This window comes from Takifugu rubripes, chromosome 20 (assembly GCF_901000725.2).
Source record: "Takifugu rubripes chromosome 20, fTakRub1.2, whole genome shotgun sequence".
In the NCBI taxonomy this organism is placed as follows: Eukaryota; Metazoa; Chordata; class Actinopteri; order Tetraodontiformes; family Tetraodontidae; genus Takifugu; species Takifugu rubripes.
In genome coordinates this window covers 111,135-130,829 of record NC_042304.1, presented here as the reverse complement: position 1 = coordinate 130,829, position 19,695 = coordinate 111,135, and the positions used below count along the sequence as shown (strand labels likewise).

The 19,695-nt window shown below is 45.5% G+C and overlaps 1 protein-coding gene across 2 annotated transcripts in view; it reads left to right on the top strand.

The window, feature by feature from the left end:
- Positions 1 to 19,695, top strand: part of LOC101065779 (cadherin-2-like) — a 50,361-nt gene that overhangs the window by 22,501 nt on the left and 8,165 nt on the right. Inside the window, exons 3-15 of one of the 2 annotated variants that reach the window (XM_029828028.1) lie at positions 4,948 to 5,156; positions 5,454 to 5,627; positions 6,966 to 7,121; positions 8,175 to 8,319; positions 8,390 to 8,562; positions 9,024 to 9,161; positions 9,582 to 9,767; positions 10,044 to 10,297; positions 12,261 to 12,400; positions 13,655 to 13,888; positions 14,826 to 15,059; positions 16,548 to 16,687; positions 17,249 to 17,410. In XM_029828028.1, the coding sequence (XP_029683888.1) occupies positions 4,948 to 5,156; positions 5,454 to 5,627; positions 6,966 to 7,121; positions 8,175 to 8,319; positions 8,390 to 8,562; positions 9,024 to 9,161; positions 9,582 to 9,767; positions 10,044 to 10,297; positions 12,261 to 12,400; positions 13,655 to 13,888; positions 14,826 to 15,059; positions 16,548 to 16,687; positions 17,249 to 17,410 (2,345 nt within the window). The remainder of the gene's footprint in view (positions 1 to 4,947; positions 5,157 to 5,453; positions 5,628 to 6,965; positions 7,122 to 8,174; positions 8,320 to 8,389; positions 8,563 to 9,023; positions 9,162 to 9,581; positions 9,768 to 10,043; positions 10,298 to 12,260; positions 12,401 to 13,654; positions 13,889 to 14,825; positions 15,060 to 16,547; positions 16,688 to 17,248; positions 17,411 to 19,695) is intronic. The other variant, XM_029828029.1, reaches the window with a different exon arrangement.

Sequence of the window (19,695 nt, the reverse complement as noted above, 5' to 3'; positions counted from 1 at the left end):
GGAGGACACCAGGCTCACGTAGGGGGACCCTCCTGCTGATGGCCGGCTGGGTAGAGAGAGAGGAGAAGGGGGAGGAGAGGAGAGGAGAGGAGAAGGGTGGGGAGGAGAGGAGAGGAGAGGAGAGGAGAGGGGAGGAGAGGAGAGGAGAGGAGAGGGGAGGAGAGGAGAGGCATAGAGCATAGAAATACATACAAAAATACATTATATTGAATTAAATAAGATGCTGGTTGAGTGGGTCAGCGGGGTCGGAGGTCAGTATACAGCTCTGAGAAAACCATGACCCAGTGGGGTGACAGAGGCCTGTCAGGTGTTCATGTTTCTGGACCCCGGCAGCCTTGGCCTATAGCAGCATAGCTAAGATGTTAACCTAATGATTAGACGACCCCCTAAATATGATAATTTGTCTGTCTATGATAATAACTGGAACTACAGAATTAGTAACAATAAGCTTTTTCAAAGAGGTAGGTTTTAAGCCTAATCTTAAAAGTAGCGATGGAGTCAGCCTCCCGTACCTGGACAGGGAGCTGGTTCCATAGCAGGGGGGCCTGGTAGCTAAATGCTCGGCCCCCCATTCTACCCCTAGAAACTCTGGGGGACCACAAGTAGACCAGCATTTTGAGAGCGGAGCGGTCTATTGGGCTGGTAAGGTGTCACTAGCTCCTCCAGGTAGGATGGAGCTAGGCCTCTGAGGACCTTGTAGGTCAAAAGAAGGGTTTTAAAAATTTGGATTTTGGATATCCTGATAATAAAGAATTACAATAGTCCAGCCTGAAAGTAAGGTGAAAAAAGGCACTTTTAGAGAAGCCACTGCAGTAAAAAGATCCTCAGCCCCTGCTCACAGCGTTGAAGGAGAGATTTTGATCAAAAGTTACTCCAAGATTCCTCAGACAGAGACTAGATGTTAATGAGATACCATCTGGAGTGATCATGTGATCTAATCTATCCCTGAGAGGTTCAGGACCAAACACCGTGATCTCAGTTTTTCCTGAGTTAAGGAGGAGGAAATTTGAAGACATCCAGGACTTTATGTCTTTAAGACAGTCTTTAACTTCTCGTCTCCTCTGGTTTCATGGATATCAGCATAACAATGAAAATTTATCCCATGCTGCCGAATAATGTTCCCTAAGGGAAGCATGTACAAGGTGAAAAGGATTGGTCCAAGTACAGAACCTTGAGGAACTCCATGGATAACCTTACTGTAAGAAGAGGGAACGCCATGGACATGAGCAAACTGGTATCTATCAGATAAATATGATCTAAACCAGTCTAGTGCTGTCCTTTTAATGCCAATCACATGTTCCAGTCTCTGTAACAGGATGCTGTGATCAACTGTATCAAAAGCAACACTGAGGTCCAGCAGAACCAGCATAGAAACCAGTCCATGATCTGAAGCTATAAGAAGATCATTAGTAACTTTAAGAAGTGCTCTTTCTGTGCTGTGATGAGCTCTAAAGCCTGACTGAAACATCTCAAACAGGCTGTTTCTCTGCAGGTGCTCCAGTAACTGAGTCACCACAACCTTCTCTAGAATTTTAGAGATAAAAGGAAGGTTGGATATCGGCCTATAGTTTGCTAACACATCAGGATCCAGTGATGTTTTTTTAAGCAACGGCTTAATCACTGCCACCTTGTAGGACCGGGGTACATAACCTGTCACTAAAGAACCATTGATCTGGTCCAGGATAGAACTGCCTATCAATGGTAAATCATCCTTCAACAGCTGTGTTGGGATGGGAAAGACACACGGTGGTCTTGGATTTCTGAATTAGCGAAGACGCCTCAGAAAAATATATAGGGCTGAAGGAGTTTAAGGGCTCGTTGGTGAACCTGTATGTTCCCACAGTCAGCACATCTGGTGATGGTCCAGTTGTTGGGATGGCCTGGTTAGCTTTTTCTTTGATAGCTAGAACTTTATCAGTGAAGAAGCTCATGAAGTCTTCATCACTAAGGGAAGAAGGGATACGTGGATCTAAAACACTGTGACTCTTGGTTAATTTGGCCACAGTGCTAAAAAGAAATCTGGGGTTATTCTGGTTTTCTTCAATTAGAGAAGAAAAATAAGCTGTTCTAGCCTTACGGAGGGCCTTTTTCTAAACTAACAGACTGTCTTTCCAGGGTGCATGATAGCTTTCTATTTTACAAGAATGCCACTTGCTTTCTAGTCTGCGCGCTTTCTGCTTGAGGGTCCTGATATGTGAATTATACCAGGGGGCACATCTCCTCTGATTTACTATTTTCTTTTTCAAGGGGGCAACAGAATCAAGCGTGATTCTCAGTGATGTTGCTGCACCTTCAGCAATAGAGTCAACCTCAGCAGGGCTAAGATTATAATGACTGATCCCTGGGGAAACACACAGTGGTTATCTGAAAGATGTCTGCTATCGTAAGACTGTGCTCTGAGCATAGAATAATCCTTAATCATAAATGTAAAGTGATCAAAGAATGATCTGACAGGAGTGGGTTCTGAGGGAACACTGACACATGTTCTACCTCAACACCATGAGTCAGAACTACATCTAAGGTGTGGTTGAAGCTATGAGTTGGTTGGTGTATCTGCTGGAGGAAACCAACTGACTCAAGTAATGAAATGTTGCCATTTCTAAAGCTGTCATTTACAACGTCTACATGGATATTAAAGTCTCCAATGATAATTAATGACAGGCTTTGTCTGTTCTAAGGACCAAGTCAGATAAGAAATCAGAGAACTCAGATAGGAACTCTGAATGTGGCACAGTAGGGGGCCGATATACAACTACAAACAAAAGTGTCTTTTCTGCCTTCCAGTTCAAATGGGTGATGCCAAGAGTCAGGCTTTCAAATGAACTGGAACCATATTTTAGTCTAGGATTAATTAATAACTTGGAGTGATAGATTGCTGCCACTCCCCCTCCTCGACCAGTAACACGAGGAATATGATAATTAAGATGGGTAGGAGGAGTAGATTCATTTAAGCTAACATACTCCTCCTGAAGCCAGGTCTCAGTAAGACAAAATAAATCAATGTGATGATCTGCTATCAGGTCGTGCACCAACAGGGATTTACACAAAAGAGACCTAATATTTAATAGTCCACATTTAATTGTGATGTTAGTTTCTCCAAGTTGTGCTTTGGTATTAATTTTAATAAGATTATGGTGATTGACCGCTCCCCTGCTCTGTGCTTGGTGAACTTTTAACCGTGGAACAGAGACTACCTCTATAGTGTTGAATATGTTATTGTTGGTGGATGAGGGTTCTATGGAAGCAGCAGAGAGGTGTGTAAGACTACAACTCTGCATCCTGGTCTGGACCCTGAATTGTCAGGTCACTTTGGGTCTAATAAAATTAGCCAGATTACTAGAAATGAGAGAGGCACCATCCCATGTGGGATGGACACGTCTCTCCTAATCAGACCACGTTTTCCCCAAAAAGCGTTCCAATTGTCTATAAAGGCCACCTGGTTTTCGGGGCACCACCGTGACAACCAGCGACGAAGTGATGACATGTGGCTAAACATTTCATCGCTGGCCAGATTGAGGACGGGACCAGAGAATGCTACGGAGTCCGACATCATTTTTGCGTAGGTGCACACCGACTCTATGTTAATTTTGGTGACCTCTGACTGACTATGCCGGGTGTCGTTTGCTCTGACGTGAATAATAACTTTACCAAATTTATGTTTACGTCTTGCCGGCAGCTTTAAATTGGCTTCTGTGTCGCCCGCTCTGACCCCCGGAATGCACTTGACTATGGTCGCTGGAGTCGGCTTTACGTAGCGTAAAACAAGTCGCCAATTACCAGGGTCGGTTTCTCAGCGGGTGTGTCGCTGAGTGAGGAAAAGCGGTTAGCCATGGGAAGCAGTTGGTGGTGCACCGTGGGCCTTTCGTTTGGGCTACGCTTCCTGCGAACCGTCACCCAGCCGCCCTGGCTAGCCGGCTGCTCAGCTGCTGCCGGGGGACCGCTAGCTGTAGCTACGCTAGGTAGCTCCACAGCAGCTAGCTTCTCCTGGCTACCTGACGCAACTCCAGCTAACTCCAAGCTGCAGAACCGCGTCTCAAGCTCCTTAAGTCTCGCCTCCGTAGCCGTAAATAAACTACATTTTCTGCACCTATTCCCTTCACTAAAGGAGGCAGAGGAGTAACTAACATTGCACACGCTGAGCAGACAAAGACACCGGGTGAGGCCATGCTAATGCTAATAGTCGGCGGAGCCCTGTATTGGTTTAATATGGGTTGTTTCGCACTGTTGTTATCAGGTGACTAGAATGTCCCAAGTGTTCAAATTTTAAGGAAACTGAATACAACACACCGAATGATTGAGAAGACAGGAAGTGACGCTATACGTTACCGGAACCAATTGGGAACCATCTGGTCTGAGATCTGCTCGATCCTCAGTAAGGAAAAGGGTTGATAGGAGTGTTGTGATTTGGGTGTGAACCTCCTTTCCGTTAACTCCTAATGTGTGAAGAAGCGACTTCAAGGTTAAATAACTGTCATGTTTGTGTTGGTGTGTTTTTGTTGTGCTGTGCCTTTGAGTCCACACCGTTCTTATGCCAGTAACCCACCACAAAGCTGAACAACATGAAAACAGGACGAGTCTTTTATCTAACAGTATGACGCATTGACATTTTCCATCGCCCGTTCCATCCCATCTGGAAATAGAAGTAAAGATCATGGCTGGACCCACCGAATGACTGCAATTAACTTGGCAGTAGTTCATCCTGTAATTGGTTTTAATATGTTAATTAGCCACAGCTAGCAGCCTGTTGCTGTTGCTCAACTTGTATAAAAAGGTAACTATGGTTACATCTACAAAACCCTGAAGTCATGATTGCAGTGAAAGCAAAAAGCTTTATTCCTGAATTACAGGTGTGATCCACCTGAATGCTTGTGAGGGTGTTAATCTGAGCAGTCAACTCACAGAACACAGGACTCCCAGTCTGATGTTGCTCCTGTCTTTGTCTGCCAGTCACCTTCCAGGACTGTAGCAGAGGGAAGGTCCGATTTGAGGTGGGACAATCGGCTGATTTTCGGGTGAGCGAAGCAGGTGAGATCTACACCAGCCGACCTCTCAGCCTGGGAAGGGACAGAGCCGTGGAGGGGGTGGTCTACGCTCAAGACCTGCGCACCAAGCAACTCTGGAAGACCAAGTTCTTCCTCCTTGCAAAACCCCAGCAGGTATAAAGAAAACTCTGTGCATTTGTTACGTTGTTTTAGTTTTGCTATAGGAATCAACTTGGATCAGATTGAGAATCACATTCTAAATGTTATTCTTTGTTTTTATATCATTTGCTGTGTTATTTTCTGAGCTGCTAGGGTTGAAATCAGCTTCATAAAGTGCGGAATATTTGTTAGGAGATGATAATGAGCTTGTTCATGTGGAGTCGGGAGGTGGAGGTCAGACGCCTGATGAGTTGCAGCATCTTCTTCACTGGTTATGTCCTGCTGCATGTTGCCTGTCTACTGTGTTTGCAGGTGAAGCACGGTGATGCAACGCTGACTCAGCATCTACCAGAGATCTTGTTTCCATGGCGCAGCATGATTGTCAAGGGTGATGGGACTGTAAGGCGGGTGAAGAGGGACTGGGTCATTCCTCCTATCAATGTCCCCGAGAACTCACGAGGGCAGTTCCCCGAGGACCTCGTCAGAGTAAGGCACACACATAGAGAACATGTTAATGTGTGTGAGGGAGGATGGGGAGTGGGCCTACGGCGTGGAAATGGGGAGAAAACAACATTTTTCTTTGGCAAAATAAAGCACAACTCATGAAAGCTCTTCTAAACAAGTCAGTCTTTGATAAAAAAAAAAGAATCATAGAGATCCATCAAGCTGATGCTAACAGCTGCTAGGATGAAAACCTCAGGGCAACTATTCTCAAGCAACTTTCTGTTGCTCAGTTGCCCTGACTGTTGGTCAGACTGTGAAACCTGGAGCAATGGAGGTTTTTAGGAGCATGAATCCAACAGTTAGCTGAAAGCTTCTGGAGCAAAACAACAAACCAATAAATGAGCAGGACATAAAAGTGGAACCCAGCACTGGAACATCAACACTGTACACACTGAGGTCACGACAATAATTTGCTGCTAACCAACAATCACCTGTTCCTTTACTAGGAGACACAGGTATTTTATCTGATTGTTTTGGGAAACCTCTTGTGGTTGAAGATGAAACGGCCAATAAAACCAGTTCACTAATTGGTTGCTTTTATCAAACAGTGACCAGAACATCTCTTTTCTCCAGGCTGAGTTTTCCATCCAGTCCTACCTGAATGATGCTCCTGATGTTCACGATGGTCCTGATGTTCACGATGGTCCTGATGTTCATGATGCTCCTGATGTTCATGATGCTCCTGATGTTCACAATGTTCATGGTTTTCCTGATATTCACGATGCTCCTGCTGCTCCTGATGTTCACGATGTTCATGATGCTCCTGATATTCACGATACTTCTGATGCTCCTGATGTTCACGATGCTCCTGCTGCTCCTGATGTTCACGCTGCTCCTGATGCTTCTGCTGCTCTCCTCTTCTTCACAGATCAAACATCAGCTCAGTGATTTGCTTCCTTTTGATTTGTAGCTCCACAGTTCACACATGCTGTGTGCAGTCCTGTCTTCATCACGTGGACAGCAGAATGTTCTTGATGATCTAGACATGGACTTTATTTAGGTTTGGGCCCCACTCAGACTTCCTGTCATGTGCAGCATCAGCCTGGAGCCTTTGCTGAATCTTGTCAGTGGCAACTGAGAGTCATGCTGAAATCTGAGACACATCCAAGTCAAACACGAACTTTAGCTCCGTCTTTATATTAATATTCAGTTTTATTTACCTTAACGTTGACACTCATGTTTGCATGGAGGCAGAACATGCTGACAGCAGCAGATGTGTTCAAGAAAAAGAAATGGCTTTTTTCAACCACTGTTATTTGCCAGCGTTGACCTATATTATATCAAACTTTCCTTTCTCTTTCTCTTCCATCTGTGTTGTAGATCCGCTCAGATCGGGATAAAAACTGGATGCTGCGTTACAGCGTGACGGGTCCCGGCGCTGACCAGCCTCCAACCGGCATCTTCATCATCAACCCCATCTCAGGCCAGCTGTCTGTCACCAAGCCTCTGGACAGAGAGCATATCTCCAACTTCCATGTAAGCGCATTTCTACAGTTCTCAAAAGTTTCTGTCAAATTTATTTTGACTTTTCACTTCATGAAACAATGTCAGAGTCTTCTAGAAAAGACACAAGAGATAAAAATTACCTGTTGAATAAGAAACTGAGCCGGCCTACGTGAGTGGCACATGTGCTACATTTGGTTTATATCTCAATGACCTGAAAGCAGAAGCGTCCCATCCAGTTGTTTACACAATCTGCTGTGTGCAATTCAATTCTAAGCCTCTTTGTAAACGCAGGCTGTTTTTAGAACATTTATATAATTTTGAAGTATTTATCAAAATAAGTACTTTTAGGTGTTATATAACTGCGGCTTAACATGAACCCTAAACCTAATAGTTTTGAGGTCTGTTTACTGGGGAAAAGGTTACTTGATCAAGTATATTTGGAATGATCAAGCGCTGATTCAGCAGATGCTTGCGTCTCCTCCCAGACTATCTGAGCCATGCAGAAGCACGTCGCACCCCTCTGATGTTTACCTCCATCATGCTGCCACTTTGCTGTCTCGTATATTCTCTCTCATGCACAGACAAGAAGTGGATTTCTTCAAAGAATTATCCTTGATGTGTGTTTACTGTCACTCCCCTTAAACACACGCGTGTGCTTGCGCGCATGCCTCCAGGAGTTGAGACTCACCTTTTGATCTGCAGGAATCGGCACAGTTGCTCACGCCCAGCTCATGCAGGGGAGTGTAAATATGGCGTTGCAGCGGGGTGATTTGCATTTGTGTCTCCTGAATATTCATGTGAGTGGATAGAGATGTTTATTCATCACGGAGGTGTTGGGATGTCAAGATGCTGGAAAGGAGGGTCTCTGAAGGCCTGGCCTCGTCCACCTCTTATTCTCTGTCTTTGGAATTGGCCTAAGAAAATGGATCGCTGAGGGCAGTGTGTTGCTGTCCACACGGGGATGTTTGAAGTCAGTCCACGTCTGTCCTGCTGCTGGTCCTCAGAGTCTCGCCCGCATCTGTCCCTTCATCGTTTATATTTATAGGCACACTGAGACATTAAAGTATTGCTGTTTTTCTGTAGCTGCGAGCTCACGCTGTTGACCTGAATGGGAACCAGGTGGAGAACCCCATCGACATCGTCATTAATGTCATCGACCAAAACGACAACAGACCAGAGTTCACACACACCGTATTCAATGGTTCAGTACCTGAGGGATCCAAGCCTGGTAACACACGCACACACGCATGGTTATCCATCATATCTCGCTGCTGATGTTCAATTTGTGTTCTCTGCAGGCTCCTTCGTGATGACTGTGACAGCAGTTGATAAGGACGACCCAAAAACTGCTAATGGGATGCTGAGATACAAAATCCTGTCTCAGAATCCCCAGAGCCCCTCCTCCAATATGTTCACCATTAACAACAAGACCGGTGACATCATCACTGTGGCTGCTGGCCTTGATCGAGAGGTGTGTGTGTGTGTGTATTTGGTTAGGCTCCTCTTTTTTCGAGATATGTGACATCACGTTCTATCTTGTAGTAGTATATCATACTACTAATAATATGGTAATAAGAGCAGTAGTAACACCATCATCCTTTAAATGTTGACCTGAAAACTGGTTGAGAGCAGCTGGTTTTGACGGGTCACATTTGATCTTCATGTGCTGCTCATATTGTTTGCAGAATCTCAGCACAACAAGGCTACTAGTAATAACCATCATTATAATAATAGCTATTACTATTACTGGTAATACTAGCTTGAAGAGGAGCAGGAGGATGTGGTCGTCCAAAAATGTTCTCTTCATTGCCCCCCCAGCACAGTCAGTCTTTATTTGCACAAGCCATCCTGACAGGACTGTAGCCTTCAGTGGTGCAGATGAATCAGCCATATTTGTTCCATCAAAGCTTGTCCTTTTGTTTTTGTCTTCAGAAAGTCACGCAGTACACCCTGATCGTCCAGGCCACGGACATGGAGGGGAACCCCACCTACGGTCTGTCCAACACAGCCACCACTGTCATCAGGATCACTGATGTCAATGACAACCCTCCCGAGTTCACCACAGACACAGTGAGTCCCAGCAGAGGAGCAGCTCCCCTTGAGACAGAGTAAGAAGGTTCTAAAACTCTGTGTGGACTCACAGTGGGTCCAGGTGTTCTGTACCATGTTGAAGCCAAATCCCCCGCCCCCGCCCTCACTGGCTCACACTCATTACCTCAGCTGCTCAACAAGGTAGAGTTGCACTCACACTGACTTTAAGGGGTTAACCTGCTTGGACACGGTACGGCTGCCTGATGTAAGTGTGTTCTTCCACTGTCGGTACTACTGTAGAACTGTAGCTATGGTGAACAGCTGTCCCAGGTCCTCTTTTGCCATCTAATTAGCAGCTCATTTGTCCAGAAGGTTCAAGTTCTGTCTATTTTCATAAATGATTTTAATGTATTCAGCAGTTCTGTTTATCTTTATTCATCTTTTTCTTCTCTCTCTCAGTTCTCCGGGGATGTTGATGAGAACCGTGTAAACGTGATTGTTGCTAATCTCACGGTGACGGATAAAGACCAGCCTCACACTCAGGCCTGGAGCGCTGTTTACCGCATCGTGGCCGGAGACCCCACCGGGCGCTTCTCCATCCCCACAGATCCCACCACCAACGAGGGCCTTCTTACCGTGGTCAAGGTGGGGCTCTGTTACACACACACACACACACACACACACACACACACACACACACACACACACACACACACGTGCACTAATTAACCAGATCCAGAGCAGTGATCATTCCGTTCCACTTTGTCCTTACGGGTGATAAGGACCGACCCGGTGATGTAAACCAAACTAATTTAGAAGAATTGATAGTAAATGGCGGCCAGGTGAAATGGGCCTGTTACGAGCTGCTGTTGAGCGTCATACTTGAGATCCACAGTCGCCTCCTTCTGCTCTTCTGTCCAGCCTATCAACTACGAGGAGAAACGGTCCTTCATGCTGATGGTGGAGGCCCAGAATGAGGTCCCTCTTGCTCGTGGAATTCATCTGCCTCGCCAGCCCACCGTGACTGTCTCGGTACGAATCCTGGACGTCAATGAGAGTCCAGAGTTCAGCCCCAACCCCAAGTCCATCAAACTGGAGGAGGGTCTACCTGCAGGATCTTTGCTCACCACCTTCACTGCCCAGGATCCAGACCGCTTTATGAGCCAAAACGTCCGGTAAGACCATTACCAGAAGGTTAATTTTCTGCCTCAGGCTGCAAATGTTGGAGTCCGTGGTCGACATGAGACGCACGTTTCAGTGTTTAGGCAATATCAGCGTTATTTCTTTGCTTTTAACAACATCTTAGATCCTATTTATCTGATAGATACCAGTTTGCTCATGTCCATGGTGTTCCCTCTTCATACAGTTGGGTTAGCCATGGAGTTCCTCAAGGTTCTGTACTTGGACCAATCCTCTTCACCTTGTACATGCTTCCCTTAGGGAACATTATTTGGCAGCATGGGATAAATTTTCATTGTTATGCTGATGACATTCAGCTTTATTTATCCATGGAGACAGAGAAGTTAGTGAAGCTTCAGACCTGTCTTAAAGACATAAAGTCCTGGATGTCTTCAAATTTCCTCCTCCTTAACTCAGGAAAAACTGAGGGCATGGTGTTTGGTCCTGAACCTCTCAGGGATAGATTAGATCACATGATCACTCTAGATGGTATCTCATTAACAGCTAGTCTCTCTGTGAGGAATCTAGGAGTAACCTTTGACCAAAATCTGACCTTCAACTCACACATTAAAACCAGAAGTGCCTTTTTTCACTTGAGAAACATCACAAAAATCAGGAAGCTCCTGATGCAGCATGATGCTGAAAAGTTAGTCCATGCATTTGTTACTTCCAGCCTGGACTATTGTAATTTTTTATTATCAGGGTGTCCAAACAACTCTTTAAGAATCCTCCAGTTGATCCAAAATGCTGCAGCCAGAGTTCTGACAGGTATTGACAAAAGAGATCACATAACTCCTATACTGGCGTCTCTTCATTGGCTGCCCGTTAAATTTAGAATAATTTTTAAAACCCTTCTTTTGACCTACAAGGTCCTCAGAGGCCTAGCTCCATCCTACCTGGAGGAGCTAGTGATACCTTAGCAGCCCAATAGACCGCTCCGCTCTCAAAATGCTGGTCTACTTGTGGTTCCCAGAGTTTCTAGGAGTAGAATGGGGGGCCGAGCATTTAGCTACCAGGCCCCCCTGCTATGGAACCAGCTCCCTGTCCAGGTACGGGAGGCTGACTCCATCGCTACTTTTAAGATTAGGCTTAAAACCTACCTCTTTGAAAAAGCTTACTGTTACTAATTCTGTAGTTCCAGTTATTATCATAGACAGACAAATTATCATATTTAGGGGGTCGTCTAATCATTAGGTTAACATCTTAGCTATGCTGCTATAGGCCAAGGCTGCCGGGGTCCAGAAACATGAACACCTGACAGGCCTCTGTCACTCCACTGGGTCATGGTTTCCTTTCCTTTCCTTTCCTTTCCTTTCCTTTCCTTTCCTTTCCTTTCCTTTCCTTTCCTTTCCTTTCCTTTCCTTTCCTTTCCTTTCCTTTCCTTTCCTTTCCTTTCCTCTCCTCTCCTCTCCTCTCCTCTCCTCTCCTCTCCTCAATGTTTGATGGGGGAGTTTAATTTGCTCTGCAGGCTCATCAAGGGAAAGGTGCTGTTCTCCTCATGAGCATGTTTGAAACCTCAGATGATTTGATTGCTGGATTTTTCTGGGTTTTAATGATCTGCTGCCTCCTGTCCCCATCCTTTAGTTTTACATCCCACTATTTGTTTCTAAATGAACTCTGGGAATCTTTGTAGCCTAGCAACCAGTGGTGGCTGCACACAGTGTTTAAAAGCAGCTCTCTTTCTTTTGCAGCCCGGGAGTTTTTTAGCTGCTGCGTCTGGCTGTTTCTGTCTGCTCACTCATTAGACACACAACAGATGCTTATTAGTGGTCTAAAATGGCAGCTTTGTGATGGACTGTACCTGATCCCTTCCCTACCCTCAAGCCTTTGTTTCTCTTTTTTTCTGATGAAGGTGGAGACTTTTATTTATATTATATTTATGGTGAATGATCTGCTTTGTCCAGTCTATGGAGCAAATAAAGTAAGTTGTTTTCAGCAAGTTCTTCTGTCTCCATCCAGGTATTCCAAGATGTACGACCCTGCCAACTGGCTGCAGATTGACCCATTTAATGGTCGGATTTCAACCATCGCCATCCTCGACAGAGAATCGCCCTACGTCAAGAACAACCAGTACAACGTCACCTTCATGGCTACAGATGGTGAGGTCTGGATGGTGTGGAGCAGACGCAGATCACTCAGTTGACTGCTTCACGCAGAGTCGGCATCATGAGATCTGGAGTCCTGGCAACAAAACAGGCACAGAAAGGAGGTCATGTTGTCATTTCGGCATCTAGAACTACAAGAGACATAAATATATAAAATCAGCTTCCTGAATCTTCCGACAGTAGACCCTTTTGGTGTCCAGAGTCCTCCATTTTCCTGCCAGCATGACTCCAGAAACTGTCCTCTCATTATCAGCACTGCTGGGCATTATGTCCACACAAAAGATTACCGTATTTTCACGACCATAAAGCGCACTGTATTAAAAGGCGCAGTCTTCTTGTGCCCCGTTGTGCGTATCGCCACCATGCTCGTCCCTTTTTCACCACTTTGTGGGTCAAAGGGATGTCAAAAGTCTGAGGGATCTCATCCATGTTGGTGATGTGGCTGGGCACGGTTATCTTGTCGCGGCAGTAGGTGCGGAAGATGGCCACCCTCTCCTGGTAATCCGTGGGCAGCCGCTGCGCAACAGTTGTCCTTGCACGTATGGAGAGATGCCGCCTCCTCATAAAGCGAAAACACTAAGATTGCTCGATTGCCATTTTCAGACGCATATTTGATGGCCTGCAGTTTAAAGTAAGCCTCATTCATACGCGTGTCGCTTGACCGGCACCATTTTAGGGGATCCTTACGCGTAGGTGTGCCGCTAATCGATTGGCGGAGCTTTTACCGTAGTGCACCCACCAAAGGTGCACAGCAGATTTTGGAACTCAGTCCACACACAAGGCGCACCATATTATAAGGCGCACCGTCGATTTTTGAGAAAATCTCAGTGTTTTAGGTGCGCCTTATAGTCGTGAAAATATGGTATATGGCCTTCAAAAGGAATCCCATTCAGTTGCATCAAACAGAGACTCCACTGTGATTCAGTCTTCCTGCTACTGACCACTCGCCTCATTCTGAAACAGAATCTTACACTCACAAAGGCTTGACCAAGAAGGTGGCAGGTTTCCCCAAAGGATATGAAGCACTTGGACCTTTTCCTGTGGTTGTAAATTAAGTTCAACTCACTACTGGTGTGATTTACGGTGTGGTCACAAGAGGCACTGCTGGTGCCCCAATCACGTTTCCCTCCCATAGTCGACTCTAGTGGACGTGTATAAGAGCGTAATGTCATCAGTAAATGGTGTCTAATACAGTGAAATTTAGGCCAATGTTCTGTTATATTCTGATATTCTTGTTTTTGCTTGCAGGTGACCCTGCTGCCAATGGGACAGGAACCCTGCAGATCTACCTGATGGACATTAATGACAACGCCCCCCACGTGTTTCCACCTGAAGTAGAGATGTGCGAGAAGCCAGGGCCCAATGCCATCAACATCACAGCAAGCGACCCTGATCTCAGTACCAATGCTGGACCCTTTGCCTTTGATCTGGTTGGACGACCCCTGGACGTGCGTCGTAACTGGACGCTGAGTCACCTCAACGGTCAGTCTGGTGTGTCTGGTGGTGTCATTTAAGCTCACCACAAGGTTGGCGATTGTCCTCTTTAAGGTCTTCTTGTTTAGAATAAGTTGTTTCGCACAAAAGCTCAGTATAGAGTAGCATACTGTTGGGGAGAAAGTGATCCGTTTTCTTCCCGTGCTGTTGCCATCAGAGGAATGAGACGGAAGCTTCAGTTTACTTGCTGCAAGGGCAACCACACGTCTGCAGTGTGGGCTACAAGTGTGGGCCCTGGTGAGGTTTATTCTTATACTAGCACACGAACATGTAAGATTACAGTAAGCGTAAGTGTAAGCGTCATGATAAAGCATAAGCGTCACATGATAAAACAAAGCATGATATATACAAAAGGAACATATAAGAAAATGGGGGATGGAGTGTCACAGGATGTTCAGGTTGTCCCCTGCTATCCCGAGGTGATAGAAGATCAGCTAAAGTAGGTCAGGGTTCTGGTCAGGAGTGATAATAAGTAGTTACAGCATTGTTATATGAACAGTTTGAACCTAACACATACAGATATGTATATGGATATATCTCTATGGGTGCATACAGGCACCAACAATACCATTTTATGTATCTACATTATACCATAATATTATATTTGTAGATTTAGATTTGTTTTGATATCTTGATAATTAGGCCAAGTCTTATTAGTATATACAGTTTTTAATTCTTCCTACACCATTTCCAGCAGGTTGACTCACCATTTTCTATAACTGTTATTTTCTTCTTCCTAACATGTTCATAATTGATCCGTCCATCTGTCCAAACGTTCAGAATTAAAGCAGGTGATCTTTTTTGGGCTATGGGCGGTATCCCTGGTTCTGGCTGTGATCCAGATAAATCCTCAGAGTTAATGTCAGCTAGTTAAGCACATTCATGCTCATTCTCATGTTAATTCTTCTCCATTTTCATTCTGTAGGTGAATATGCTCAGCTACGCTTACAGATAAGCTCCTTGTCCAGTGGAATCTATGAGGTTCCCATCATGATCACAGACTCAGGTAACCTTCCGATGTCCAACACTTCCCATCTGAGGGTCAAAGTCTGCCAGTGTGATCACCATGGAGATTGCGTGGACATGGAGCGAATCATTGCTGCTGGACTGGGCACTGGAGCCATCATAGCAATCCTTATTGGTATCATCATACTGTTGGGTGAGTTTCTGCACCCCTAGAGATCACATAGGTCCACCCAGTTCGAATGATCCGTTACCATGACGTTCCTCTTCCAGCCTGAGTAAGATTTCAGAGTCTCTTTTTCTCTGAGACGCTCAGTTATAGTTCAGACCAAGTCAGTAGGGAAGTTTGAGTCCCACTAATGATGGTAACTTATTTCACTGGCCTTTTGGATGATGTGACCAACTGCTGAACCACAACCCAACAGACCCGTTTGAAAGGGGTGTGTTAGGAGCAGTTGTACCAGGACTCGAAACCAGGCAGCACACAGTGGAGGGTGGTGTCCAAAACACTCTTTTATTGGAGGTAACAGGTAAACGTACGATCCACAAAAGGTGTTGAGACCTCGGAAGAATCCAGAAAACAGTCCACAGGGGAACTCACCATGATAGTCCAATCACAAAAGGCAAAATCACAAAGAGTCGGGGTTTCGCGGAAGGGACAAAACATTCCAACACTGGCAAACGAGTACAGACTATAAATAGGGAACTAGATTACTGATAGCCCGCAGGTGCGTCTGCCTGCGGCTCCAGCTGCGACAGGGGAAAAGCTCCACCACACCCCCTGCAGGAAGAAACCAGTAACCAAGCTAACCAAGCTAACCAACCAACCACCCAACAGGGTGTGGTTTGTTAGAGTTGAAACAGAGCAACTCAGCAAAACTCTGCGTGAATCAACAAAAGACACAGACACACGGGTAACTGTGCAAGGGAGAATGAGCCGCAGTTCACTCTGGAACACCCTCCGTCGTTCTGCTGCTCCACTGCAAACCTCCTCTGTTTATTCACATCAACTTGTTATCACTTTGTGCTATTTCTTCCACTCCCTAGATGCTCTAAAGGTTTCAGATAAGCAGTCTCACAGTAAATCTGGTATTCTGGACAAGTGTATTAAATCAAGTAAAGTGAAAACACTCTGTTCCTTTTTACCGAAGGGTATCTTTCTCAAATTGCGATGCAAGATGTCTGTGTAGATTCTCAATCATCCAGGTCATCATTATCCAAGGTAGTTTTCTTTGTCAACTGGACTGTGTTTCTTCTCTTTAAAGATGTTTTGCCTTCTATCCAGAAGGCTTCTTCAGTTCAGTTCTTCTGAAATTCAGTTCTTCAGTTCAGTTCTCTGTTCTTTCTTCATCTGCTTAGGTGCTAAACATACAAATGCATTTAAGCGATAATAATAGAATAATTATTCTCACAGGTTGAACCAGTCTTCTCTGTTCCACGAGTTGGAACTGCTTAATACACGTATGTTCACGTCCAAAGGACGTGGACTGGTGAGAAGCACATATGCGGTGCTCTTGGGTTTCTATAGGATAAATCTCTAATGTGCTTTACAATAAACCTCCATCATTGCCAGTAAAGATGACAGGACAGTAACTGATGGATCAGCAGCTCTCACTGTATCGTGACGCTCGCAACTATAGAAATGAGGCTTCCACCATAACACTAGCTCACCTTTGTTCTGCAGTGTTGGTGCTGCTCTTTGTGATGTGGATGAAGAGGAGGGACAAGGAGCGTCAGGCCAAGCAACTGCTTATTGACCCAGAGGACGACGTCCGAGACAACATTCTTAAATATGATGAAGAAGGAGGCGGAGAGGAAGACCAGGTACGCACACTGGAAAAAGTTAGGGAAATGTTTCAAAGAGAGGGAAGCTGTTAACATTCCATCGTTTGCCCTGTCATGAATAGAAACTGGATCATAAAGTCAATTTCTAGTAGAGGAATTAAGCAATCCTTGAAAAAAAAATAGAATGACCCTGAAAAGCCCATGATTTTGGAGAATATTTTGGTTCCATGGTGGACAAGTATTGGTTTGGGTAGGAGGCTTGTGCAGTGGGAGGATACATTGTCCAAATCCAGCCCTGCTGTTGTAACTGTTTTTGAGTTTTGTTGACACAGTTCAAGAGCAGAACCGTCCTGAGAAGATATTTGAGTTGCCCCACAGCGGTGAAAGAAGCTGCAAGCACACCTCTATAGGAAAACCCATCTTAACACATCATCCGGTGCAATTTTATGAGAAACAATGACGATAAATAAACCACTTGTTCATCTGCAGTTACAAATTAAAAGAGAGATTTAACATCTTCCTGATCTCTTCCTCCACTGGCGGTAATGGCACCGTAATAAGTGTAACAATAATGTTCTTGTGTCTATTCTGTGTTTTTAGGACTATGACCTAAGCCAGCTGCAGCAGCCTGACACTCTAGAGTCAGAGTGCATGAAGGTGGGGATCAGGCGATTGGATGAGAGGCCCCTGCATCACAAACATCAGTACCCCCTCCGCTCTGCTGCTCCACACCCGGGAGACATCGGAGAATTCATCCATGAGGTACAAACACTGGCTGGGTGGGCAGATACGTCCCAGCCCGCTACGCTCATAATCAGCACTTTACTGCATTTAAGGTGAAAGGTAGATAATAATTCTTCATATTTAGAATAAAAGTCTACAAATAGGGTCAGCATTACAGCCCACAGAAGCAGCATGAACATCCTGAGTTTATGGTAGGATTGAAATGTCAAAGGGGCATCATCATTTAAGGGAGACAAATTAAGTTTGCTGGACAAACCATCCATGGTGGGTGTAATGCCTGTGTAATCCGGCCAGGTCGTACAAAGGTGATGCGGTTCCTGTATTGGTCTAAGTTGTTCTGGACTGAAGTGTAAGAACACAAAGATGTTCCCTTAAAACCCCAAAGTCTGCAGGGTTACATTCCATCCAAAGTTGAGTTTATGTTCAGACCACGGCTCATTGGTGAGATTGATGTTCACATCCCAGCAGTCAGCACCTTGACAAGACTAGCTGAAAGCCCTCTGAGGTGAGAGGTCAGCTGGTGGGGTCCAGCCTCACCAGCCTGGATTCCCACATTGTAATCTGGTGTCAGGCACGAGCAGGTCTCAGGAGGTGAGGAATCCTGTCCTGAAGTGAATAAATCCTGTCTGTTTTCAGCAGCAAGTGACCTCAGAAATCCTCCCTTTTCGGACTGAGACAGGCTGTGATGTCTGCCCCCGTTAACACCTCAGCGGCTGAAGCAAGAATCATATTCACATATTCTCTTCTTCTCAATACACACAGAGATACTGTATTTGTGATTTAAATTAAAATGTGTTAAAGTATAGTTGATGTGGGGTGACTTCTAACTACCAGCATAAATAAGAGAGAATGAAAGGAAGCCAAACATTTAGCCTGTGTGGTTGTGAACTAGCTCACCCACCCGATGGGATGGAAGTTCATCCAGTTTATCCCAGAGACGGGCTGCAGTTAAACTGGAAACTACGGGAAACCATCAACGTTTTAACCAGCAGGCAGTCAAAACACGCAGACAAACCTAAACTGCAGAAAAGAGATTGAGGCCAATAGTCCAGTTATGGTCCAACAGGAAGAGTGAGGCACAAGGAGCAAGGACAGTCTGGCAGAGGAGGGTGGTGGGGGGACACATGAGGGTAATTAGGGCGAGATAGAGAAACAGATTGGATGGAGCAGGACAGATGGAGGGAGGTAGATGATGGGACAGACAAAATGAAAACACAAAGTGAAGGTAGAGGCAGACAGACCCTGATATTCAGGTCATCTGCTGCTTCTTAAAGGGATATTTAGTGTGTCCTTCTTTCCAGAATAAAGGACAGTGGCTCAGCATCTTGGGGTAGGAGGTGGGGGAGGTAGTGGATAGAGTTCAGCATCCTGACAGCCTGGTGGATAAATCTGTGACAGTCTGGCAGATCGGGCCGAAGGCTTTGGAATCTTCTCCATGGAGGCAGGAGGCTGAAGTCAGGGTGTGAGGGGTGGGAGTTATCCTCAACAATGCTTATGGCTCTTCGGGTGAGGCGGGTGTGGAAAATGTTTGTGAGGGGGAGCAGAGGAGCACCAATGATCTTACTGGCTGCATGTGCTATGCATTGCAGAGTCTTTCAGCAGGAGGCGGTGCAACCTCCATACCACACAGTAATGCAGCCAATGGTGCCTCTGTAGAAGGGGCACAAGATGGAGTGTGGGACGTGTGCTCTCCTTAGTTTGTGGAGGAAGTATAGGCATGTCTGAGCTTTCCTGGCCAGCTGTGTTGTGTTAATTGTCCAGATGTAGGCTGCCTCATTGTTGTTGGTGATGAGGCCCACCACAGTCGCATCATCCGCAAACTTGATGATGTGATTGGTGTTGTAGCTGATTAAGCAGGCGTGGGTCAGCAGGGTGAAGAGCAGTGGGCTAAGCACACACCCTTGTGGTGCCCCTGTGCTCAGAATGACTGTCTTGGAGGTGTTGCTGCCAGCCTGTACGCTCTGTGGCCTCTCTGATAAGAATTTCAGTACCCAGTTACACAGATTGGTCTTGATTCCAAGTTGTCCCATTTTGTTAATTAGCTGGTGGGGGATGATGATGTTGAATGCTGAGCTAAAATATCGGAACAGCATTTGCACATAAGAGTCTTTAGAGTCCAGGTGTGTGAGGGCTGGGTTGAGAGCAGCTGAGATGGCATCCTCAGTGGACCTGTTGATCCTGTATGCGAACTGGAACGGATCATGGGAATGGATTTGATGTCCTGTAGAACTAGCCTCTCGAAGCACTTCATTATGGTGGATGTCAGTGCTAGCTGGATGGTTGGCATTTCTTAAGAATTGTGA